This window comes from Aplidium turbinatum, chromosome 13 (genome assembly GCF_918807975.1).
Source record: "Aplidium turbinatum chromosome 13, kaAplTurb1.1, whole genome shotgun sequence".
Lineage (NCBI taxonomy): Eukaryota > Metazoa > Chordata > Ascidiacea > Aplousobranchia > Polyclinidae > Aplidium > Aplidium turbinatum.
Genome location: NC_137484.1, coordinates 11,042,847 through 11,069,349, shown reverse-complemented (window position 1 = coordinate 11,069,349; position 26,503 = coordinate 11,042,847). Strand labels below are relative to the sequence as shown.

The 26,503-nt window shown below is 37.6% G+C and overlaps 1 protein-coding gene across 1 annotated transcript; it reads left to right on the top strand.

Annotated features, from left to right (window-relative positions):
- Positions 1 to 798: 798 nt before the first annotated feature.
- Positions 799 to 26,494, top strand: LOC145781793 (cyclin-G-associated kinase-like). Its single transcript, XM_082593463.1, has 21 exons — positions 799 to 988; positions 2,694 to 2,752; positions 3,592 to 3,766; positions 3,938 to 4,077; positions 4,466 to 4,579; positions 4,723 to 4,824; positions 5,690 to 5,825; positions 6,129 to 6,241; positions 7,078 to 7,231; positions 12,468 to 12,626; positions 13,092 to 13,227; positions 13,447 to 13,582; positions 13,988 to 14,121; positions 14,551 to 14,769; positions 15,343 to 15,558; positions 16,208 to 16,398; positions 21,220 to 21,453; positions 21,834 to 22,661; positions 24,570 to 24,718; positions 24,791 to 24,919; positions 25,427 to 26,494. The coding sequence occupies exons 1-21, from the start codon at positions 868 to 870 to the stop codon at positions 25,574 to 25,576; spliced, it is 3,795 nt and encodes a 1,264-aa protein (XP_082449589.1). The 5' UTR covers positions 799 to 867; the 3' UTR covers positions 25,577 to 26,494.
- Positions 26,495 to 26,503: the final 9 nt, after the last annotated feature.

The following is a 26,503-nucleotide window of genomic DNA, read 5'->3' as shown; positions in this document are numbered from 1 at the left end:
GGTAGAAGTACTATCACATGTAAAAAATTTGGGTTCTTACCTAATTTAATTTAGCAGTAATAGGGCCTCAAACATGGCCAAAATTAAAAAATATGTGCCCCCTCGGCAGACCCCCCCAAACTAAATGCTTCATAACTCTCGTGTATCGTAATAATTTTCACTCAAATTTTGCAGGTGTTCATCATATAGGATAATAAAAAGGTGTGTAAAATTTAAGAAAAATCGAAGAGGTTGATTTTCTTGACTGTGTGAATTGACACGGAATGGCTCCGTGTGAATGTTTGGCACCTAGCAAACAAAATTAGTTTACGCTAGTGTATGCGCTGACGCCGCCAACTTTTTTTACAAGTTACGTTGACGCTTACGGCGTATGGTTTTTCCAACGTTTGCGTTTACGCTATCGGCGTCAATATTTTTTGTATGCGCGTACATCACTGCTCAGGGTATAACCTACACTAGCAACAAATGTAGCCTATATGTGACATTGTTGTAGTCAATGTTTCAGCTTATGATAATGTAAGGCTTAGCTAGTTGTTAACTACCATATCTAAACATCTTGGTACTTACCATAAAATAGCAGGACTGGCCGTCCCATACAGAAAAAATCTTGACTGGAAATTATCCACTCGAAGAAAATCAACCACAAAAAATATGCCCTGTCGAAACACAAAGATATTTTTCGTATGAAGTTTGGCTTACTTTCATATGTAGGTGATACTTCAGAAATCAGAAGCGTGAATATATCTTATTACTGTAGTGTTTCTTTACAGTTTTAAGATAGGTGAATTTTATAGTTATACTTAAAATATTCAACTACAACCTGGAACTCTTCAAACATTTGGCATTGCATTGTAAATAAAAAGTGTGATGTCCTTTCTGAGGTCAGCTTTAGATTTTGTCAGTGGTGGAAATTCTGACAATGATTTGGTGGGATCCTATGTGGAGCTTGGAAAACAAAAACTTTATGTCAATCGAGTTATTGCAGAAGGTAAGTGTGAATAACAAGATTTTAGTTTAACAGTGTTGTTTTGCTCAATAGAATCGTAATATGTTGGATTTCTGGTTTTACCTTACATTTATTTTTAAAATGCTTTAAAAGCAACATTGAACAAAGTCAGAGGTTTAAAATTACCACATGTAGCACCGTAACCATAGACTTTGAGGCAATGTTCATCATCTATTGTGGTGCTTGAGTATTACCTCAAGCGCTCACATAATGTTGCTTTGCAAAACGCAAATCTGCACTTTCACCATCAGCACATAAGCACGGCATCATTAAAATGAGAAAATTTGTTAAAATACACATTCATATTATCCCACAGCTTATAATAGCCCTTAAAAATTTATAAACATGTTCAAATCATTATTATTAGTATTCGATAACAATCTATCCTTCTCATCTCACATTGACAAGATGGTATCTAAGGCAAATCGTATCGTTGGTGTCATAAAAAGAACCTTCACTTTTCTTGATGTAAATATGTTTCTCCTTCTATACAAAATGCTACCGGTAGTCAGAACAATATTGGAATACAACAACATCATCTGGTGGTCAAATTTCAAAAATCAAATTGTAAAAGTAGAAGCAGTTCAACGAAGAGCCACAAAACTTGTGTTTGGATTTCGAGAACTAACCTATCCAGAAAGGCTGAAAAAACTTGGTCTGCCCACTATAGAACACAGAAAACTCCGAGGTGACCTCATCGAAACATTTAACTACATGCATGGCTTGTATGATGTCAATGTCAATAATCTATTCACACTGGACCTGAAAAACATTGCTACAAGAGGACACAGCCTTAAGCTGGAAAAGCCAAGGCCCAAGACCAGAAAATTTGGTAACTTTTTTACTCCCCGTGTGATCAATGGGTGGAACAGTCTCCCTGAACATGTGGTTGCTTCGCCAAGTGTAAATTCGTTTAAAGCTTCATTAGATAAATTTTTCCAAAACCGGGATATTATGTACACCCCATAATGTTTCTAATTTTTATGTTGTGTTTTGTGTAAGCTTACCACAGTAAGTTTTGTTTCCAAAATTTTTACCGTTACTTTCTATTTATACTGTTGTTGCCAATATCTAATACTGTAGTGTACTATTTATTGTAGGGATTGTGTAGCCTACTGTTATTACTGTACCAACGCCAACGCTAGTGTTCAATTACACTGTTAGCATTAGGCATTCCAGTAGTCACTGCCTAATTGATGCATACCAATATTGCTTTAGTACAATAACAAAAATTTTGGTATTGTTTTTGCGTATCTTTTTACCTAGTCACATTGATATTATATAGCTGTTTACTTTTGCGTGTGTATCACTGTTGATACCTCTGTTAATCTTAATATTGTTATTATCTTTATTAGTTGTTTACTGTACGAGTGTACGTGATTGAAAGATGAATAAACACTCTGCTTTACAACATCTCATATATTATTATTATTATATATTATTATTACTTGTGGATGGATTAGATAACCATGATCAATTGATCATGAATTGTCTTAAAATCCAGCGCCAGCACAATAGCTGCTTTGGGTTTCTTTTTTTGACACTTTTCTACCACTGTAATTGATTGTAATGTTCTGATTTTTGTCAACTTAGAAAACAATTATTAACTCACCACTTATGGGTTATGAATAATTAGTATATTTCAGTTCTGTTTGAAGATTACAAAATGAATATCAAAATGTTACAGGAGGATTCGCCTTTGTGTATGAAGCAGCTGACTCCTCAGGAAAATTATTTGCTCTGAAGGTGACAAGTTGTTTTTTTTTCTATGCAAGAATTATTTTTAAAAATAAAACGTAAGAGTTTATGTTGTACCGTAATAGTATTTTTTTTGGTTTTACTCGGTGCGAGTATATTTAGTTCACACCGGATCTGAGTGACATTAAGATGAAACAGAATTTTACAGTGTAACCATGTTCATAAGAAATGAATTTCGAGAAGGAGTCATTTTTTATTATACTGTATTGGCAGTTTTCAATGTCAGAGGCTTATGGTTATCCAATTTTCTTAGGTGCAAGGAATATTAGATCTGTTCAAAAATCAAAAATTTTCAATATTTTTTGCTTGCATTGTTTCCCATGATTTTGGCCATGAGAAATCCAAAAATGACAACCGTTTTGCTTTTTGATAATAGGATACCCTGCCTCAAGAGGCCTAAGCATATCCATTTTTGCCAAAATCACCCATTTTTGACCTGTAAAGCAATGATCCTGATGGTGAAAGTATTTATTTCGACTGAAAACACTTTCATCCAATGTCTTACTAATAGATCAGTACCGTAAATAAAAATGAACTTTTAGATATTTGGCATCAATTTGAGAAGTGTGGGTGGAGTAAGAAGATTAAGAAACAGCACTTAGTGCCACTAGTGGTGAAAAAGCATTTAGCTTATTTCAAGCAAAGATACACATTTTTTGAAATGGTTGTTATTTTTCGATTTCTTTTGGTCAAAATCATGGGAAACAATGTAAGGAGCTAATAAGATTGAAAATCTTTGATTTTGGAACAGGTCTAAAGGAATATGTATTATACCTTTCAAAAGTAAGTTGTTTTGTTGCAATGTATTTTATGAATATTTTTTACAGAGGTTATTATCACACGAAGAGAGTAAAAATAAAGAAATTCTGCAAGAGATTCAATTTCTCAAACGTTTGAATGGTCATTCAAATATTGTTCAATATTTTTCTGCGGCTTCTGTATCTAAAGCTGAGTCCGGTCATGGACAAGATGAGTTTCTACTTTGCACGGAATTCTGTGCAGGTACCTCGTCTATTAACTCTCGTAATTGTTTGTAGGTATTAAAGTACAGTAGGCTTATCATTTAAACAAGTTCTCCAAAACTCTTCTAATTTGTTTGCTTTTTAAGAGGATCAGTTTGTACTTTTAATTTGTACCGTAGTTTTTGTTTAATATTTGTTTGTTTTTTTAAAGGGGGACAGTTAGTTGATGTCATGCGCAGACGTGGTGGGCCAATGCCAATTGAGCAAATCATTCAGGCCTTTTATCAGACTTGTTATGCTGTTCAACATCTTCATAAGCAGAATCCTCCAATTATTCACAGAGACTTGAAGGTATTATGTAGAGAAATGTTTTTTTTTTTATTATTTTGTCATAAATCATATACACAATTGTACGTACAATACATGCTTGAAATACTTTTTACAATGCCCATTTACAGGACTTATTCCCATTCTCTTGTTTCATAAATATCACACCAGATAGACTTTTGAGTAAAAATTTACATTTCTTGTTTTGTATTAGACACTTTGTATAGAGTAGGTATGCCGTATATAAAACATTTCGGTATAGGTTTCAACAAATCAATATGTTGGCAGTGCTTTCATTTATATCTTGATGTGCTGAAAGTGGTTTTACTTATAACTTACTACTTTTCTAAAATAACATACGGTGCATGTGCAAGGAACTATTTAATTTTTAACTAAATTTTCTTTTTGTAAGGTTGAAAATTTATTGCTCACTGCCCAAGGCATAGTGAAGTTGTGTGACTTTGGAAGTGCCACGACATCTGCTTTCTATCCAGACCACTCTTGGACAGCTGCACGACGTTCGCAAGTAAAAAAATCTTATTTTATTTTTGTGTTTTTTTAAACAGACAACTTTCTTCTCATGCAGTGCTTTTCACTGCACATTTGAAGTTCTGCTGTATGGCGTTTGGTATGTTATTGTAAAGTAAGTTTCACAATTTTACAAATTAGGTCGAAGAAGAAATACTTCGAAATACAACTCCAATGTATCGGACGCCTGAAATCATTGACATGTACAGCAATTACCCAATCAACGAAATGCAAGACGTCTGGGTAAGAATTCCATAGAGCAATCATGGCTGGTTACCATTTTGCTTACACCCTTTTCTAATCACTTGTCGGTTGTTGCAACCTTTTTTTTGAAATGGGTAGCAAACTAACAATGACTAATTTTATAACAACTTTGTTACCCATTTCAAAAAAAGGACTGTGATGCAATAACAAGAAACTGACTAATTTTATAACAACTTTTTCTTGTTATTGCATCACAGTCTCATTGTTACTGCTTTATTGTTATAAAAGCTTCATAAATGAAAAGCTTGGTGGCTTTTTTGTGATTGAAGACCTCAGAAATTTAACTTGAAAAGCTATTGTTTTTTTAATAGGTGAAATTTAATCACATGGACACTTGTTGTTGCAACCATGTGATGTGTTGTACGTCGTAACAACATTGTTTTGCCAATTTGAATGTTAGTCTTGGATGAAAGGTCTGATCAATTTGATTTGTTCCCACAAGTAAATACACTTCCATTCACCATAAAACATAACCCACTACACTACAAACAACTGTACTAACTGTAACACAAAGTTTAATTTTCAACAATCGACTGTCCAGCGAAGTTGTGAAGACATGTTTACTTGTTTAGTCATAATTCATGCAGAGTTTGTCAATTTTTCGTGCCCCCCTTGTGAACCTCACACGCCCCCCAGTTTAAGAACCACTGCACAGGTTCCTTGTCAAATATACATTTTTACCACAAAAGGTTTGAAATCGAGAGTTGTCTTAGATGCGCCTTGAAAGTTTTTCAAGCGTTTTAATGTACTTACAGGCTGTGGAAAGTTGAGAACCCCTAGCTTAGTTCAACCATACTTTACTGCTTCTTTTTCGATCAAAAACTAGTTTCGTGGTATATTTTAGGCACTCGGCTGTATCCTCTACTTACTGTGTTTCAACAAGCACCCGTTTGACGACTCTGCAAGGCTTGCTATTCTAAATGGAAACTTTGTCATTCCGTCCAGCGATAAGGTCTACACTCTTTTCCATCCATTGATTAGTGAGTGACAACTACTATTACAACTATAGTGATAGTAACTATTGATTTGTGTGGTAAAAGTACCAGATCTAGGTTAATAGTTGAAGGTGGCAAATTTTGGATTATAGACTTGTAATAGTTTTGGGAAAAAATTGGTTCAGTTTTCATTCTGGCTGAAATCTTATTAGGGCTAAATTAATGTGATAAGTTAAAGACGTTAAATCTTCATAAAAAAAAGGAATTTTCTAGTTAGGCTGCATATATGTCCTTTTTTACAAACACTTTTAAGGTGCTTTTTTGCAAAGACAATAAATTCTTTTTCAGAGTCAATTCTTCAGATTAATCCCAATAACCGCCCCCCTGCTGCAGTGATAGCTGAGCAACTTGTGGAGTTTGCTGCTGGAAATGGTGTGAATCCTAAAGGTTCCATTGATCTTGTGAGTGAACTCTTCAATCTGCAAGCTACATCTAAAGTTTTCCGTCGTCTGCAGACGTTGAATTAACGTAAAAATAACAGATTTTGCTGTTTGGATTAATGTCACAGAGACGACGTTATCTCAGAACTTTTTGATGTGTTACCTTTTAAAAGATTATTTGTTTTCAGTTGTATGAAGTATTGAGTAGCACGCAATGGTTTTTACTTGAAATTTTAACTTTTGAAACCGTCTGCATTGATCCCATTTGAACAAAAAGACCCTATTCTTGTTTGTACAAACGTAACAGTAACAATAAATGGTGTCTTTATTTGAAACGGAACTCTAAAGAATTGAACAAAACAGCTCTGAGATTACCATTCGCTTCTTTTTGTGCTGGGACCGCATTGGCTGGGCGAAATGGTGTGCTTTTGCTTGGTCATTTCAATTTTTGAAATAGCGTTTTTGACTGCGATTTTTACCAGCACTATTGTGATGCTTTGTTTGCAATGGTGCTTTAATTCCTGTAGCAGCAAAACTGATAAATATTTGTACCTGTAGACATTTGTAATCAAGGGTGTACACGTACAGTGCTAGCGATACACAAGAGTGAAAGATGTACGGGAATTGAACTACATGGTGTAGCTTGTGCATCGTTTTTGATGGCTCATAGTGTTGGGTTAGTTTGGTGAGCAATTCCAACGATGCACGAATTGTCTTTTTGGCAACATTTACAGTGTTTTCTTTATTGACAATTTTTTAAAAAGATTTTTCTTTCCGAATTCCACTTTCCCTTTAGGTAAACTTTTCTAATCTCTCTAAAAGTAATGACACACTATAACACTGTGTGTCGCTCACAGTACAAAAAAGAAGACGGGTTGAGCTCGTCTGTCTCCAACCGACGGCCATCCTTTGACAGTGGAGGAAAGTCATCTTCAGGTTCGAAAGCTTCCGTTGCCGGAGTTCAATCTGAAGCAAGAGCTAGGTCTTCTTCCCCTCGCCCTACCCAAAATGGTATGTACAACAAATAAATTTGTGTAGGGTCTCGTTGATTTTACGTTTAGTTACGTATTTCAGTTTAAAACTAAAATTTGTACGGTATTCAATTACTTCAAAGTGGCCATTGTTGAGCCTTATGATGGATGTTTCATGAATCCCATAAAAATTGACACTCTTTGGTGGACTGAGCTCAAATGTATTCGATATCTGCAGACGTTGACTGAATGTGGAAAGATCTGATTTGCTAACTGGAGTGATTCCAGACATTGCGTCAGTTGACAATTTCTGTTGTGGCTTACTGGCTGGCTGGTAAAATAGATCCGCTGGAACAGTCAGTTGAGCCTGTTTGTGAGCATGAGTATTGCCTTACGTTCTCGTTCATGTTGCTAATCTTTTTTCGTTGCTTTTTTCCCTTTTTTTTAGGGTCAAATTATTGAGAGATTCATGCAAGCCTCGCAATGTTACATACAGTTATACACTTATACACACGGTTGGGCCTCGTTAATCCGACCTCACTACCTCTTCTATATAATGTTATTTTAGCGAGGTTTTACCTTTCAAAGCGAGGTTGTCTGGTTGTTAGGATTTCAAGAAAAGGAGACAAAGTACATTGAAGTCCTTTTTTAAGTATATGTCAAATGGCGGAGGATTTCAACAATTAATTTCCAATTCAACGAGGTCTGACTGCCACGTCTTCACTTTGTGACTCCATATTGCTTGAAATGCCTTTTCTTGAAACTTGATCATTTGCGATTTTCCCAACATACTTTTAAAGCAGTTATTTTTTCCATTTTCTGAGAAATTAAACTATCAATGATCAGCTGAACTTGTGACTCAATATAGTTAGACTGGTATTGATGCACAAGTTATGTTATGTATTGCAAATATGAGTTTGTTTGGAAATATTTCGATTAAATTCAATTTGGTGTGTAGGCGGTTAGATTTATATTCTGAAAAATAAGTAAGGTCTGTTTTTGACAGAAGCCTGTGTTGCTTCAGCGTCAAAATTTATAATTTGAAGCAGAAGAAAATTTGCAGACTTGAAATTATCGCTTTGACTACTCGGCTAACAAAATTGGTACTTTTTAATGAATCAATGTATAAAAAACAATTTTGCTAGCTGGGTACTGATCTCTTTGCCAGTTCAGGTACACTGAAGCACTGGCGTCACCTTTCGCTTTCTTGAATCAAGTAGCACCATTGAAACTGATGACGTATATCCCCTGACAGCAAATCAGTTGTTTTTTTACATTGATTCAACGCCTACAGACTACAATGTCAAAAACTACTGATTCGCTGTCTGGATCACTTGTAAGGCTTTTCAACTTGAAGGTCAGACGTTGAGATTGTTTATTAGTTTGTGACATCATTTTCAACCGCGATGGAAACTTTAATTGGGAAAGCGTTTTTATTGCGATATTTGCTGCTGGAGCTGAAATAGCGACGTCCATGCTGAAGCAAACTGTTCCAACCCAGCCCGGAAATCAGCCCTTTTTTACATAGTTTGACTTATAGAAACAGAAAAAAAGGACTGCTTTGCTGGCTGAGAATGTGCTTGACGACGACAATACTAAAAAAAACAGCATTTTAGCTCGCGAGGAAACAATTTCTTTTGAAGTTAATTGTGCACAAATTAGAAGATTTTCCCTCCTAAATAGTGAATCAAAGCGTATGTCTGTTTAATTATTCAAGGTAAACAAAAACCACAAGCTCATGCTTTTTTACATGTTTGAAGTAGGCCAATCAGGCAATCACTTTAACTCAGGGGTGCCCATAGTTCTGCAGCCCGGGTCGCATTTTGTTATTTGTGTTTGTTTTGGGGGGAGGTATTCAATTTTTCACTCATTTTTGTCTTTGAAATTTGGCATAAAAGTTGGAAATTTTTAAAAGCTATTATTATATATACATGATTATGATGTAACCCAATGATTACAAGCCAAACGCCAAGCATGTAGGCGTTATTTTGACTTGTTGGTCTTGCAGGCTAAAAATGACCTTAATACTATATTGGCTACACGTTTTGAAATTTATGCTACTTCAATTACAAATTTTTTAAAAAGGCCGAAAAATTTGTCTACAACTACTCAGTTTTATTCATCATAAGTGATACTGTAAAGCAGGGTGACTTTTTCCTGTGAGGGTGACTTTAGCCAAAAATCAAAACAAAATTTATAACCAAATATTGGATCTTTGACGTGAGCAGTTTTCTTTTTTTAGGTGGTAGTTTCCTGTTTGTGTTGGTATTTACGAAAAAAAGTTTAAATACGTTTTCATTCTGCAACGTTTGTCTGGTTTACAGGTTATGAAGTAGATCAGGTTTGAGAAGCAGAAATCGCATCTTCCCAAATTAGGGGGGTTTGTACACAGACATTATGCAAATTTGAAAATGTGCCTCTGCAATTCATTTTATGGTTGATAGAGAACTAGTACACACAAAAACCTAAAGATTTGTTAAAACTTGTGAAGTGAAAGAGCTTAAAATAAAGTGGTACCGTACGATATTTGCCATGAGTGGGGGTGACTTTAGCCATAGGTTAGGCAAGTGCGATTTGTACAATAGATGGTATTTGTCAAGTTTATCTTTCCTTTAATTGTTTCCATGTTTCTGGCTCTCAGATTTGTATTCAATCATAAAATTAGTTTAATATATTTTATTTTGGCAAAAAAAAATTAAAAATTTGTTTGCAGCAAGGCCACTGGGTAGTAGTGAACTATGAGTCAGTTATCCAGGAACAGTGGAAGTTTTGAAAGAGCCAAACCTGAAAGTGGGTGTTATGGGCAGGAGTGGGATAGAGAAAGGGAAAAGACCAATGTGTTTACACATGAAAAAAGACCAGTGTGTTTACGCATAATTATGATAATATGCAGGAAATTATAGAGAACAAGAATATTATTTCCTCCAACACCCGAGGAGAAAGCAGCTACTCTACACACCTGGAGACAAGGACAGTATACTTTTGACTGTTTTTTTAGTTTTCTTGTTTGAGCTGTTTGTTTAAAAACCCAGCCGGCAGCCATGTTTGCATAAACTCTGTGTAGTTATTCTGTACATAGCAACGTAGTAAGGTAGGGCAGTTTGACCCTTTAAAGTTGGCATACAAATAACTTTTAATAAAGGATTTGTTTCTTAAAAACATTAATTTGGCTAAACTAACCCATTTACAGGCCTACTTGTGCCGTTTCAGAGTGTTAGCCATAGTATACTATAACATTCAACCAAGTGGCTAAAGTCACCCACTTGGGCGGGTGACATTAGCCACTACTTCAATAAAAAAAGGTTATATAATATCAACTATAAACAATATTGCTTTTGGCCTGTTTATTTTCCTGCTAATGTTCCTCTAATAGAAACATAATTTAAAAAGTATCTAGCAAGATTATGTTTTTCCAACAAAAGTCTTCTAAAAACCTGCTAAAGTCACCCAGGTTTACAGTATAACTTAAGTACGTTATGAGCCCAGATGGGGGACGGCGACGCAGATATTGTTCCCGTGGGCAACACTTTTGGCACCCCTGCTTTATCCTAACCAGTTTTGGTCAGTTTATTCTGAATTATTTGATTCTGAAATTTTTGAATCATTTATTTATTCATACCACTCACTGATTGATGCTGAAGGAGATACAAATGTGCGGTATGCGTTCTTTGCTTAACTTATACAAAATTGATTACTCGGCCTTTCTACCGACTGCATAGTTGATGCACAACATTCTCAAGAAATATCGTCAACAGTGAAAAAGCTTGTAACTTAAATTTCAAATTCACTTAAAGCTTGCTCCTTGATAGCATTAGTTTAATCGATTTTTGATTAACCTGGTTTCAGATCAAATAAAACAAAAATACGCTCTTCGAAGTCGACTGGTTGAGCTATCAAGTTTAATTCTGGCTAATTCATAGTGTGTCGAGTGCGCTGAAGTACAAAATGAAGTTCGTTTTGCAGTATCGATTTTTGGATGTCTGGTTCGTGTTGCGGTTGTGTCTGTGGGAATGTGTGATTCCCTAAACCTTTCCGTACGTAAAGGAAGCCGGTTCGTTATAAAAGTATTGATTTGTGAATTATTTTTCATTACCTAGCCCAGCGTTTGCTGCGCTTTCACAGAAGCCAGAGCTTTAATTTGCAACAACTTTAGATCTTCACTTTTTTGTTTTTTTAAACGAAAACTTTGGTATGGAAATATAATGTAGTCGAACTTGAAGGAGGTAGTGGCGTTTAGTAAATTTTGAGTACATCTGTTGGAATTATAGAAATTTGATTATGAGAAGCTTCTTGCAGTTGAGGTTGCTATTGAACGCAGTGCTTTGTAACCTGTGATTGAAGGTTGCTGACATTTTTCAGTTTCTGTATTATCAAGCTTATTGTAAATAATTTATTGCGTTAATATGGTGTGATATGTCTCTACTGTAGCGTAGGCTGTGTTGTTTCGGAATGCGTGCAATATTCATACCATTTTCTGCATTGCATTTTGCCTCGGCTGTCGCATCATTTGAGCAAAGCTAGTATTTGATGCAATGCAGTAGATTTGCTTGGAAAATGTTTACTAGTTTCATAAGCAGAGCTTTGCTAGAGCCCGGCCGCCGCGACAGACAGCTGACTTGTAGCAGGACCTCAACGAAGCCTAGAAACTGTGGCAGCAAGGACTCAATATGTCAGACCAAAGTAGCAAACCGTAGAGATACGACCAAAGAACTTGCTGAACACACTACAAGCAATTCGAAAACCTCTGCAAATCTGCAGTACTACTTTCGTTATTATGGCAAACAGCTGTCGAACCAAGAAGAAGGAAAGTGTTTATGGGGTGCAGACGACACTGCAAGCGATGACGAGGATTGCTCGTGGAATATGGCGGATGAATATGGTGCTTTACTGATAATTCTATTATGATTTCATTATAAACTTATAGTATTGCCAAGAGGGAGAGGATTTTTGTAAGATGGTGTTATCTTGATATAAATTAAAGGTATAATAACGAACTGGATGTGGTTGTATTTAGTTTTTCGACCTATTCCAATGAGATAATAGTGTTGTGGAGTGGACCGTATGCGTAGTGAGCTATTTTTTAAACATGAAATTGATCAAGCACTTCAAAAAGGAAACTAATGCAGCAGATAATGCCACGAGCTTAATGATCAGAGGATTTTCTTCGTTCCTCAAAAGTTTGACTGCACTGAAATAATGGCTATCAGCTTTAAGACCTCACCAAGAGTTTCAAGTAGTGTTACATTTCGCCGATTAAATTTATCTACATATCACAGGGTCCGTTGCAGAAGGGTCCGGAATATTCAGCATGATGAAAGGTGGAGCTGGGAAGCTATTCACAAACATTCGTGATACTTCCTCTAAAGTTGTGCAGTCGGTCGCCAACATTGCCAAGTCAGACATGGATATCACTTACATTACATCTAAAGTGGCAGGTGTGTAATTGAACACAATCGCTGTGTCTGGATGTACGTTTGAGCGAGTGCATTTGTTTAATGTTTAGTGATGCTAATCCATAGTTGCACAACCAAGCCGTTTTTTTTTACTTTACAATAAAAAAGGTTTTTATGATTTAAACGAAAACTAATACTATTTTTAAATTCATATTTTATTTTGTAAGAAATCACAAAAAAATATCCAGCTAACTGTTTAAAATCATCCACATGATTTTGCATACAAACTAGCCTTCATTCAAAAGCACACTTGCGATAGACCTGTATTCGTACAGAGTCTAACGCCGGAACGTTCACAAAATGTTGGTTGAAACCACTCTAGGTTGAATTCGCTTGAATTGAGCTACTAACTTCAACTTCGATGAGAGCGCTGCCAAAGTGGTAAACCGTAAAAATTTATTCGGTAATGATACGACGGTGACGTTTTGACTTTGCCTTGTCGTTTAGTGATGTCATTTCCTGCTGACGGGATGGAGGCTGCGTACAAGAACAACATTGACGAGGTCTGTGCTTTTCTTGACGCCAGGCACGAAACTCATTATGCTGTCTACAACCTTTCCCCTCGACAGTACAGTGCTTCGAGGTGAGGTAGAGTTAAATCATTTCACTATTTGTTTCAGCATGACGCTTGGATGATGCTTCATAAGTAAAAGGCTGTCTGTATTCGGGCATAGCCTCAAAACAAAACTTGCTCGTCACGTCCATAGTAAAAGTTATAGTCTTGGTTGTCGTACGCAAGAGAAAATAAATGCATCTTGGTTGGACGTAAGGAAAGGTAAACGTTTTTCACTGAACGTTTCAGATTTCACAACAGAGTAGTCCAGATAGGTTGGCCCGAGAGACAAGCCCCTCCAATGAAAACCCTCTTCACCGTTTGCAAGCACATCATCCAATGGCTGAAGAAGGACCCTAATAACGCGGCGATCATACACTGCACTGTAAGTGATTCCCTATCTTGAACGCTTTTCATCTTTCCTGAATTGCTTGAAAGATTGGTCAAAGACATTCTTGCTCTGAAATAATTTCTATTTCAATGATCAGAGACTTATATAAGTATTTAATTTTTTTGTTGTCGCATCCAGGTTTACCTCCGGTGGTTAAAATTTTAGATTAAGTGGACGGAAAGCAAGGAATCCAATGTTCCTATCCACCATTAGGTATTCCTTTAAGTGTCTTGCCAAAGACACAGCCACATGTTTTGAGCGGTGTCGAACCCCCTTTCAAGTGTCGAAGTAGTGCTCTGACCACTCGGCTATGTAGCTGACTCAGTCTTTATATGGTTCAGTAGAAGCACAAGATGTTTTACTTTTCGCCTCTCACCAACTTCACTATTACATCTTCAGGATGGCAAGGCTCAATCCGCGGTTGTCACTTGCTCCTTATTTATCCTCTGCGGACTCTTCAACACCGCGGAAGCCGCTCTGTTTATGTTCAGTATACAGCGAATGCCTCCAGGTCTCAGTGCTTCACATCGGAGGTAACTATGGACCTTTTATGTGTTAGATGTTGTGTTTTCGCCGAGTAGCTCCCTAAGTAAGTTCTTTTAATACTAGAATACTTTTTCTTAGATTTTGAAGCATGAAAGTTTGTGGAACTTACTTACCAAATCTATGAGAGTCGTCAGTTTGTCGAGCAACAAAGAAGTTAACAATAAAAAAAACAAAAAACTGAGCAATTGTAGAAGTGCCAACAACTGCAATTCTTGATGTTACTTAAAATCGGGCACTGTTGGATTGATTTATCACAGTTGTTGTACGTAAGATGTTTCACTTTCTTGGCAGGATGTAAAATTTGGTATCTACTTTTGCTGTGTTCCAAAGTAAGTAATGTTGAAACTCAAGTGAACTTTGATAAATCTGCCCTGTAACTCCAATTCTACAATATCAACTTTGATATTGTTTCTCAGATACATTGAGTACATTTGCAACATGGCGTCCTCTCCACCCGATGGCTCGTCTCCGAATAAGGTTCCGTTTCCCCATTCCTACCATGTCAGCATCGAGAAGATTGTGATGTCGCCTGTTCCTCTTTTCAATCGTATCCGCAACGGGTGCAAGCCTTTCTGCGAGGTTCACGTCGGCGAGCAGAGAGTTCTGACCACATCAAAAGATTACGACTTAATGAAGTAAGCTTAGCCACGACGCCTTTTTCTGTTGCCGAAAGTAAATACTTTTAAGTGTCAATTTTTTTTCACAACTGCCCCTGCAAGCAATGAATTCTGTTTATAAATAAGAAAGACAAAGCTTAAAATTGTCATAATTTTTGTTGTAAACTTCATCGGCTTGGTGTTGCGTGACAATTTCTAAATATTTCATTTCACTTCTTGCTTTTGAATCTTTTATAATAGAAAGTTTGATCACACTTTATATATAATGATCTAAGGTTAGACAAGTTTTTCTTTTGTTTGTCTTGGAGCTGAATGAAAACGTTTTCAATTCTCATTAAGTTGATGTAAAAAAAATTGCTCAAAAAGTCGCCTATCACCTGCCTTCATTCAAAACTTAATTTTAATATATTTTAATAAGCTAAGCTAAAACGTATTTGTCTAAACCCGGACAAACGGCTTCACCAATGTGAACATAGTCTTGCACAGAAAATGAAGAAGCAAGTGTATGCACTGTTACAAGAAGCACGTGTTCTCGATTTTAAAAGACCCAACGCTTTACATTGGCTAAATTGTTTTGTTTATTTTTTGAAGGGGCTTCACATCGGAAGAGGGCAACGCAACGATCGATGTTGGCGCTAGAGTGGGAGGAGGAGCGGGCTCTGACGTCACACTGACGCTCTATCACGCTCGGCAGATTCTGGGAGGAAAGTTGCAGTTGCAAGCGAAACAAACTGGAGTGAAGATGTTTCAACTGCAATTCAACACTGGCTTTGTACCTGTCGAAGCAACCAAGATCACTTTTACAACGTGCGTGCATTGAAGTTTATATCATACTATTTTTATCATATTTTGCAGTTTTCTTCATGTTATTTACGCCTCAAAGCAGATTGACCCCGACTACACAGCTGTAAAGTGTTCTAAACGTTAAGCGACCATTCTTTTGGGCTGTCACACGCAAACGTCTGCGGTACGACCGATGGTAACGTCGTTTACGGGTTGTTCTCCAGACTTACATATGCAGAAGAAAAAATCATGTAACCTTGTACTATAGAACGTGTCATGTCACTTGTTTTAGCTTAATGAAGTGTTTTTCTTTGTTTCCAACCAGAAGCAATTTCCACCTTTTCATCATGGTCTTCCATCATCATCTAAAATTCGATTTTGTCCCCTCTCTAGTTGGGATGACCGTTTCTTTCCTTGCAGCGATTGTTCTGCAGCATCTCCTTGTGTCCATTGCATCTTTTACTCCGACCTTGTCTGCCTCATCTTTTACCTGCTCTTTCTGCACGTCCCTATTTCTCTTCCTATCCACCTTTAAAGTTAATGCATTCCAAAGAAAAAATTATCCCCTCTTAGGAATGTTGATGTAAAAACTTGCATGTTTCAAACTGAGGCTTTAGCATGGATAAGTTTGTATTACGGTATCATCAATTCATACGTTCCTTTGTTTTTGCAGGTACGACCTCGATGCTTGCGACATCCAGGAGAAATTTCCCGAAGGATTCTCTGTCACTTTGCACGTTAAAGTTCACCCGGACGCCAAACCGCCACCGTCCAAGTTGTGGCAGGGATTTTCAACAAAGGGACTCACTCCCAAAATCTTGTTCACCTCACGAGACGAACAAAATGAAATCTTGCTCAAATACGGTGGGTTTGGTAGCGTGATTAAAAAAGTTATTGAAAACGTTTTTCTGCTGCACGAGTCTTTAACTTATTTTGTCGGCTACATAGCCGAGTGGTGAGAGCCCTGAAACGGCACTCGAAAGGACATCGGTTCGACACCGCTCATGAGCATTCGGTTTCCTTTGCCTTCCCGTCCACTTAATCTAAATCCTCAACCACCAAACGTATGCTTGAAAGCGACAAAACAAGTAATTAATACGCACTAGGGAGGGCCGTCAATGCACGTTTTTTGTTAAATCACTTAGCAACTCGGCTCAGATAGGAGGCTTCAAAGGTCACAAACAAATAATCTGAAAACCTTTTTTAGATCGGGCCGCGGGAAGACGCCGCACAAAAAAAATCAATATCACCCAAATAAAAAAATTAAAAAAAAATTTTCAAAAAAAAAGTATATAATTAAAAACATAAAAAATACACAAAACGACGTAAACAGTCAAAAACAATCACAGAACGTAATCTTTCTTTGACTCAAAACGTGGACGCTGTGAACGAGCAGCAGTTCGCGTCAGAATAAATTCATGTCTACTATCGTGGTCGATGACTTCATTGCTCACTTCGGTGGCGAGTTTGACTGCGCGCTCAACTGCTTGTGTGCAGCATGGAAAACTGTCAATCGATGTAGGAACATCGGTCTCGACGAAAAGCTCTGTGAGCTGTTGGATGCTAAAATTGCGTAGAATTGATGGCTCAGTGAGTTTCTGCTGACTCCACCGGATCAACGAGTATGTTGTCATTATTTGCATTCAATCAATCAACGTAAAATACGACTGGTAGGCTACCACTAGCACTATTACGAATTACTGTCCTGAATACCTGTAATAAATTGCGAATTGTGTTTTAAATATCCCTTCACTTCACTATTATGATTATATGTTTCATTGAAACAGAACCCAATTATGGTACTTGCTTCAGTCAGTAGGGTAACACCCTATCTGTTCTGCCTTCACTGAGCACTGATACTTATCTGATACCTGTGTCGTCCATATACCCTGACTTCACTTTTTATAGGCCCTATAGGCTACTAAGTAGCCTACTTACTTACATACCGTGCCTTCATCTTTTATATAGGCTACCAAGAAACCGACTTACGTGCATATCATGCCTTCGCCTTTTATATAGGCTACCAAATAGCCTACTTACTTGCATAGGCTACCCTGTCATCACCTTTTATATACGCTACCAAGTACTTAGGCTACTTGCATACCATGCCTTCACCATTTATATAGGCCACCAAGTGGCCTACTTATTTACATACCATGCCTTCACCTTTTATATAGGCTACCAAGTAGCCTACTTACTTGCATACCATGCTTTTACCTTTTATATAGGCTACCAAGTAGCCTACTTACTTGCATACCATGCCTTCACCTTTTATGTAGGCTACCAAGAAGCCTACTTACTTGCATACCATGCCTTTACCTTTTTTATATAGGCTACCAAGTAGCCTACTTACTTGCATACCCTGCCATCAACCTTTATATAGGCTACCAAGTACTTATAGGTTAATTGCATACCATGCCTTCATCATTTATATAGGCTGCTACCAAGTAGCCTACTTACTTACATACCATGCCTTCACCATTTATATAGGGTATCAAGAAGCCTACTTACTTGCATAACATGCCTTCACCTTTTATGTAGGCTACCAAGCAGCCTACGTACTTGCATACCCTGCCATCACCTTTTATGTAGGCTACCGTACTTGTATACCCTGCCTTCATCATTTATATAGGCTACCAAGTAGCCTACTTACTTGCATACCATGCCTTCACCTTTTATGTAGGCTATCAAGTAGCCTACTTACTTACATACCCTGCCATCACCTTTTATGTAGGCTATCAAGTAGCCTACTTACTTACATACCATGCCTTCACCTTTTTTATAGGTTGCCAAGAGCCTAGTTACTTGCATACCAAACCTTCACCTTTTATATAGGCTACCAAGTACTTAGGCTACTTGTATACCCTACCTTCACCATTTATATAGGCTACCAAGTAGCCTACTTGCATGTTTAACTGTATGATGATTGATGAATCAACCATGTTTGATGGGTGTGCGGCGTATACGCCACTGCAATATTCAGGGTTGCCATCGACATGGACTCCAAAATAACGACAACAGAAAAAATAAATTTTCATACAAAATAAAACAAACGTTTTTGAACAAATCTCAGCATTTATACGAGCCATTATATATCACATGCCATATTGTTTGCCAGAAACAATGTGTTCCAACCATAGCCGTACGAGACCAAACCATTTTGGGGGGGCAGAACGTAAATTTGCCCAAATGTGCACGCTTTTATAGAAATTGCCCAAATATAATGTATGCGGTGCATGATAACAGTGAAAAACTAACATTACAAGATCACCAGCAGTGGCGTAGCCAATAATTTTGAAATGGGGGTTTTGACGGTGTGTTTCGCTTATGGCGACACCCATCAGCGAGGGGTCTGGGGGGCCTCCCCCAGAAAGTTTTGCAAAATACTTTGAATTTGGTGCATTCTGAGAGTCTTTTCAACAAAAATATGGTCATGAATGTTCTTGTAAAATGGTGCTGTCCGGTGGCATAGCATAAGGATAAGATCATGTTTTCTTCGGCATTTTTCGGAAATAAAGCTACAGTTCTCTATGTTTCCTTGTTGCTAATTCCTGGCTGAGATATTTGAATGTTTGGTAATGGCAAAACTCGCTCTTTGCAATACCCAACCCCTCCACACCCCTGGCAACGCCACTGATCACCAGCTAGCTAGAATTTCTTACCAAAGTAATCAAGATAGAACAACTGAATTCATCTTTGAAGATACCTTGCTTGTGCATTGCTCGATGCTTCTGCACTTTGGCATGGTAAGTAGGAATAACAAATATTGTTTTACACACCACAAATAATAAACAACGCCACTTAAATATTCAGTTGTGATGTCATAAAAGACTCAGAAAAATAAACATTGCAGGAAACCGGCTCAGGGTGACCATGCAGATTCAGAAAAAAGTAGCCTACATAACAATAGAGAAATTATAATTAAATGTAATAAAACACAGACATACTACTTCTGTTCAAATAAACTTTGTTCAATCAATTAAAGTAGTTTTGATGATACGAATTTTAGTACAAAAATAAAAAGGTCTGGCAGCACTACTTCTAAAAGTATAGTTAGGCTAGGTAATTTGATGACAAAAATAACTAAGTTTAATATATTCTAAGTTTGCATACAGACGGTGACGTAGGATTCAAAGAACCAAATTAGCTTAGCAGTACAGTACATATTTACATTGAGTCTATGTCTGAATATTGAATAATATTCAATCATCGGATTTGCAGAAGGCGTCGTTGGATTTTCAAAAAATCGCCGAATAGGTAACTCGCCGAAAAAGGCTCTCGCCGAATAGGTAACTCGCCGAATAGTAGCAGAACCTTTTATAAAAGTAACCAAACAAAGCTAAGCAACACCTTAACATTACTTTTAACAGGTAGGCCTATAACTTGTTTTTTGTTAAATGTTATGGTGTTGCTTACCTATGTCCGTTTATGGTTGAAAAAGTACTGTGACCTCCCCACCCGAATTGTTTTATAAAAGTAGGCTATTCACCAGATTTATATAAATTCATATTTTGTAGTTGCCCAAATCAAGATGATGCATTTATGGATATTATGAAAAAAATTAAAGATTTTGTAAATTTTGATGCCGAGGCAACTGCATCATGCCAATTTGGGCAGTTTTATAAATAGACTATGATCAGATAATTTCATATTTTTTTGTTGCCCAAATCTAAACGATACAGTTATGTTAATGGGAAAAATTAATGAATTTGTTCATTTTGGGGAAACTGCCTCATGCTAATTTGGGCAGTTGCATAAACAGACTAATCAGTTTCATCAAATAATTTCATGTTTTCAGCTACCCAAATCAACACGATGCATTTGTGAAAATTAATAAAATTAGCTATATAGCAAATTTTGCGTTTTGATTTGGGCAGTTTCACAAAAGTATTGGAGACATATTTTGGTGGCTGCCCAAATTGGCATGATGCAGTTGGTTAAATGCATTTCGTACTATAGTTTGATCACCATGCAATACAATACATCAATACGGGTATGCCAAATGAAAATTTTGCGGCACATTTCTTGTGCAAATAAGAGGCTGTAGCCTACTTAGTTTGATAGGTAAAATATATTAATTTATAGTTTTTCTTTTCAAGATTTTGCCCGAATTCGCGACGTTTTGAAACAACAGGGGAGGCGGCTGCCCCCCTGGCTCGTACGGCTATGGTTCCAACAACTCATTGTTCGTGAAAAAATACTATGTGCATCTCACGACAACTCAGGTCTAGGTTTACTTTTACTGTAGTAGGGATTTGGCTGTCATTCCACTAAGTTTATTCACTAATTGTTGAAAATAAGACAAAATAAGGACTCAAATCAAAAAGAAGGACATTTCCTAGCAATAAGGACAGTAATATTTTCTAAGATAGAGTTCTTCAAAAGGACAAATCTTAGAATTAAGGACGGTATGGCAACTCTTGCAATATCCCTGGAATGGGGTGATTTACCGATTAGGTCCGTGTTGTGCGCCGTCTTCCTGGCGTTCAATTAAAAAATGGTTTTCGATTTCGCCATTTACTCAAACCTTCTAAGAAACTCGAGTTGCTAAGCGAACTGTTTCCGACGGCCCTCCCTAATACGCACGCTGTGATCGTGAGGTTCGTTTAGCGTTTTACAGATGTTGGGGCGACATCTTCATCCGAATGAACCTTGAACTCATCATCTTTCATGATTGTGCTGTAGGTCACGTTGAAGATGAGATGACCCCTTCTATCAGCTACACACTGGCCAATGGCGAGGTCGTTGTTGGAAGTCCGGTGGGAAGTTCAAGCAGCACGGAAGACAAAGAACCTTCGCGGCCTGACAAAGAAGTCAATCACGCTGAAAAGAGCAACTTTTTTTCTACGCTTGACTGGAGTGGCAACGCAGACGAACAAACGCCGGCACCTGATAAAGACACTGTTAAGGCCAGGAACGGTAAGCCAGCGAGGAAATACGTCAGAGACTCAAAAGATTCTTTTACTAGCTTTAAAAGTGTTGTATTTTTGTAACAACAACTTTGCGCGCATTTTACAGTTGTTTTATTGGGTCAATTAGCTGCCTATTTGATAGTATAGTTGTTAATTAGCTGTAAATAGTCAGCGATTGTTACTTCTCATACGAAAGAAGACAAGTAATGAATTTCAGGAGAAGCTTTATTCCCGTATTTACCGATAAAAATGCTGCTTTGTGTCAGGCCGGTTATGTAATAGCACCACCGTTTTGGTGTTTCAGAGCCACACGATATAGTCGGTTAAAGTTCCCTGCAGCAATTGTAATTGTTATGATTCAATTTACAAGATCGTCAACTTTTTCAGATCAACCTGCTCCTGAGAAACCAGAAAAGGGAATTTTCGAGACAAACTTCAATGAAGCTTTTGGCCAAACAACTCAAGAGAACAAAGATGTTGACTTGTTGGGTCTCCACTCTGAAATATCTGCTGAAGTAACTGCTCCGTCCCAGTCCCAACCTCCAAGCAACTTTGATATTCTGTCTGGAGTCGAATCATCTTCTCGACCATCTCCTCCTCAAGTTCCCGAAGAAGACTTGCTTGGTGGGATGAATGATCCTCATCCTTTCAACGCTTCTAACACTTTTGATCCCTTTTCATCCAATTCTCCACAAGCAGAAGTTCCCAAGACATCAGCCAACGAGGTGTTCAATACTTTTTCATCTTTCGATCCTTTTTCTTCCTCTCAACAGCCGACGACGTCATCTCATAACCAGACCAGCAACGTAAACAACCCACCAAAAGATCACGACTTTTTTGATCCCTTTGCTCCGACTCCCAACGCTTCGACTGTTCCGCATTCCCAACAGAAAGCGCCAGAACAGAACCTGATGGGAAACTGGATGGGTTCAAACCAAGCTAAAAGTACCCAGCCCCCGCCCCAACAGGCCAGCCAATCCTCCTATGACCCATTTGCTGACTTAGGAAGTTTCGGAAAACCAAGCCAGAAACCGACTTTAAACTCCCAGATGCAAGCACCACGAACCACTCTCCCTCCTCCTACTGCGCAGAATAAAGCAAAACCTTACTCTGGCATGAATTCAAGTGCACAAGCAGACATGTCGAAACCCCGCTATTCCAAGCCGAACTATAATCTCGGTGGAATGCATGCCAGCGGACAAAATTGGAAAGCAAGTAAGAACTTTGTTTTTTAAACCACAGCTTAGGGAGCGTTCAAATATTACGTAACGCTGTTTTTCCGAATTTTTGACCCCCCTCCCCCATGTGACGCCAACGTAACGTTTTTGTCAACCCCCCCCCTCCCCCATGTGACGCTTTTCCATTACAAAGCCCGTTTTGCCAGTTTATATCAAAATTATGACGTGGAAACACGTGCTGATAAAATATCTTGGTTTGTATGCACCTAAAGCTTACGTTTGAGACATGAAATTTTAGCTATATTATTTTTTTGGAATTAAAACGTTATGTATCTACTGAAAACGTTTAGTAGCCCACCCGGTTTAACTCAATAGAACCACCCTGTCCACAGCTAACACATTCTCTACTCTCTATGTCTCTACTTAGTAATTAAAACGGATATAGTTCAGGCTTTAAGTCAGTGGTTTTCAACCAGGGTTCCGCGGAACCGCAAGGTTCCACCAGTAAGTCTAGGGGTTCCGCAAGTTTACATTCAAATCCGAGAGTTTATTATATTATTATATGCATATTGTTTAAATATAATCAAATATTGATGAGGTTTGACACTATAATAAATTTTCTACACTTTAACACGTTCGCTGCGATCTCGAATTTTTGTTGTTTTCGTGTGGTGCGATAACCTTTTGCTTTCCCGCCAAATTTTGTCGACATGTTTTCTTCGCTTCAAGGAGTTCTTTCAGACAGTTCGTTTGTACACCGGTGGGTCAACTTGCCGTGAACGTGTTAGAGATCATTTCGTTTTGCCAGTAGGCTATTAGGTTTTTTACAGTTTTTATTTTTATTATACATAAATAAATCTGAACATGAGTATTTTAATTTAATTTTATTATAATCAAATGATGTTTTTTGCATAAGGTAATTAAATCATTGAACAGGGGTTCCTCGAGCTTTTGGAATGTTTCATTGGGTTCCGTTCCACCAAAAAGGTTGAAAACCACTGCTTTTTAAAGTGATGATAAGTGATACTTTTATTTGCAATTTACTTAAAATAATACTTTCTAAACCGGTCAAAATTTGCAGCCATAAAAAGGGCCAAATTTTTGCATCAATTTTTTTTAAGCCAACTGCAATTTAAAAAGGCCAGATTTTCGGAATTTGGCCTAAAAAAGGTCATCTGGCAACCCTAATGTTGTTCACTCACATCAAAGCAAGCTTTGTGATGTAAGAATGCTGCCTTGCAATTTCGCAATGCGAGCTTTTGAGCACTTAGAACCTGTATGGAATTACAGTACCGTAGTTGATACTTGATAGAGATTTTGTTGGTGCTGAATAGGTGCTGTTGGATATGATTTCAGCTTAATTTAGTATCCAAACGACGATACCAGCCAGCACAAATAAACTACCGTACTCGTAAGCGTTACGTAACGTTTTGCTTGAACCCCCTCCCCCCCGATGTGACGCTAACGTAACGCTTTTCATAAACCCCCCTCCTCGATAGCGTTACGTAATATTTGAACGCTCCCTTAACTCTTCCAACGTTGCTTTTTGACTCGGCAGTGTAGTACGAAGTTGTTTTTAATCTTTTACGATACGTACGTTATGTTAGTACGTGCTTATCTGTTAATGAATTAAAATTATTTTGTCAATCGGTGCCGCACACAATATCTCGGTGCAGAACTACTTGCACGTCTGTAGCAGCTTGTGGATTTTGCAACTAAAAGGGAACATCAAGAGAATCCCTATTGCAACTACAATATTTCTATGCACTCCATTCGTAACAATATTGTTGCTGAAATATGTTGTGCGAAAAACGAGCCATTCTATCGTTGATTTCATATCTGCTGAGTTGTAAAGTTGGCTTGATCTGTTCTAGGTATAAACGCTTTGGTAACTCAACATTTAGCTCTAATATTAAGATAGCAACTTAGTTATTATAATCTCTAGATATCAAGCCACAAGTTAAAGAAGACGCGTTCGACGATCTTTTGAGTGGCAGCGGTTTCACGGCTACAAAACGGGAAGAGGCCAGGCGGAAGCTGGCTGATTTGAGACGGGAAGCACAAGCGGAAAATGTCGATCCTCAAAAACTCAAGGTATGCCTTGTCTTGCAGTGTCGGCCTTTTACCTGACTCTCACGCGTGACGTTAATCGAACATCTCTCACAGATTCTCGACTGGATTGAGGGAAAAGAAAGGAATATTCGTGCCCTGCTTTCCACATTGCACACAGTCTTATGGGAAGGAGAGACCAAGTGGAAACCTTGTGGTATGCATCAGCTTGTCCAGGCTAATGATGTAAGTTAAGGCTTAATCTTTTCAAGTGCAACCATGTATCTTACTACAGTGGCCCATAACCAAACCGGAGAAGTCACACCTGTGAAAGGCGAAATTAATTCCGTAGCGCAAGAGCTAAGCGTTGCCGAGATACGGAGCAATTTTTTGAAGTCTTTCATTTCTTATTTCTGCACTGCAACGTGGTGCATCATACAGGGGTCGCTATCACCACTAGGATTGCTGAAATAGATAATGATGCAATCAGCTAAGCTGCCTATTCTCACAAAACAGGAAATCACTGCAAAAACGTAGCAAATTTGACTAATTTTAAGGACCTAAAAATGTATATTTGTAAAGATTAATCGGAACGACTTTAAGGCAATTGACATGCTAAAGAAGATGAGTGTCAAGAAGTGTTTTCGCATTGGTCACAATTGTTTATGGTCCTTTGTTGGATTGCTTACCGCTTCTGAAAGAGTCATGTTTCCGGTAGAACTTTTAAATATTTTTTTTTTTACATTTTACAAGGTGAAGAAAATGTATCGAAAAGCTTGCTTGGTGGTTCACCCTGACAAAGCGGCTGGAAAGTCTTACGAGGATTTCTCCAAGCTGATATTCATGGAACTGAATGACGCATGGGCCGAATTTGAAGAGAAAGGAATGCAAAGTCTGTGTTAATAAGGTCCGCTTGTAAAGACCATACCGACATTTCAAACTTGAAATGAGCATTGGTGCTGTCAAATGTCTGTTCTAGGATGGATGGCTCTTCAACATGACTTAAGCTTCACTCTCATGAATCCGTTAATTCGAGGCAGTGTCTGTAATGATTTGCAAATTATGAAATGTAAACATCAATGTGAAATGTAACATTAAAATTGTGCGAAAAAACGACCATTCTTGGTAATTAAACCAAAAGCAAACCTTTTTTTGCGGAAATGGAAAGGAAATCTTTTTCCTGTTTTTCAGACATTCTGCAGTGTTGCTGATCAAACTTGCTTACATCGATAGAAACGTTGCCATTAGTGGGCTACCACGAACAACTTTTTGTTGTGCCATTTTATTAAAGCTGAAACCGAGTTTGCACAAATACCTAGACAATATTTAACTCTTAGTAAACCGCATTTTGAGTCAAAATGTAACACATGTCTTCTTTTGCTTAATTTCTTTGCTGTATATATGTTATGTTGTGGCACATTGAGATGAAAGTTGTGCCATAGCAGAATTCTTACTCGCTCGATTTTTACTTTCTCGGTTATTTAAAAGCAACGTTTACAAGCTTTCAAGTTTCATATTCACGAAGTTACATTTCATTTTTTGTGCAATACATTTGTTTTTCCTTTGTGTAATCCATAAATCGTAACCAGTGTTCCCTCTAAGAAAATTTTATAATGCGCAAAATAATTTTTGCGCGTAATATGATTTTAAGGCTACGTTTTCTGAGTGAGGCGTTGCAAGTGCGCAAGAATAAAGTTTCATTGCGCAAATTAACCCAGTGTTACTGAGCAATTGCGCACCTTAGAGGGAACACTAATCATAACATATGAGACCAAACTATTTATGCGTAAATGTTCTTATAATACATTAAGTAGATGAAAAGAGTGACGA

Bases quoted from the DNA above. Each gene is read 5' to 3' on its own strand.
- LOC145781793 (XM_082593463.1), top strand. From the start codon at position 868: ATGTCCTTTCTGAGGTCAGCTTTAGATTTTGTCAGTGGTGGAAATTCT. The intron at 4,580-4,722 runs GTAAAAAAATCT...TTTACAAATTAG, and splicing joins CAGCTGCACGACGTTCGCAA to GTCGAAGAAGAAATACTTCG. The intron at 5,826-6,128 runs GTGAGTGACAAC...ATTCTTTTTCAG, and splicing joins TCTTTTCCATCCATTGATTA to AGTCAATTCTTCAGATTAAT.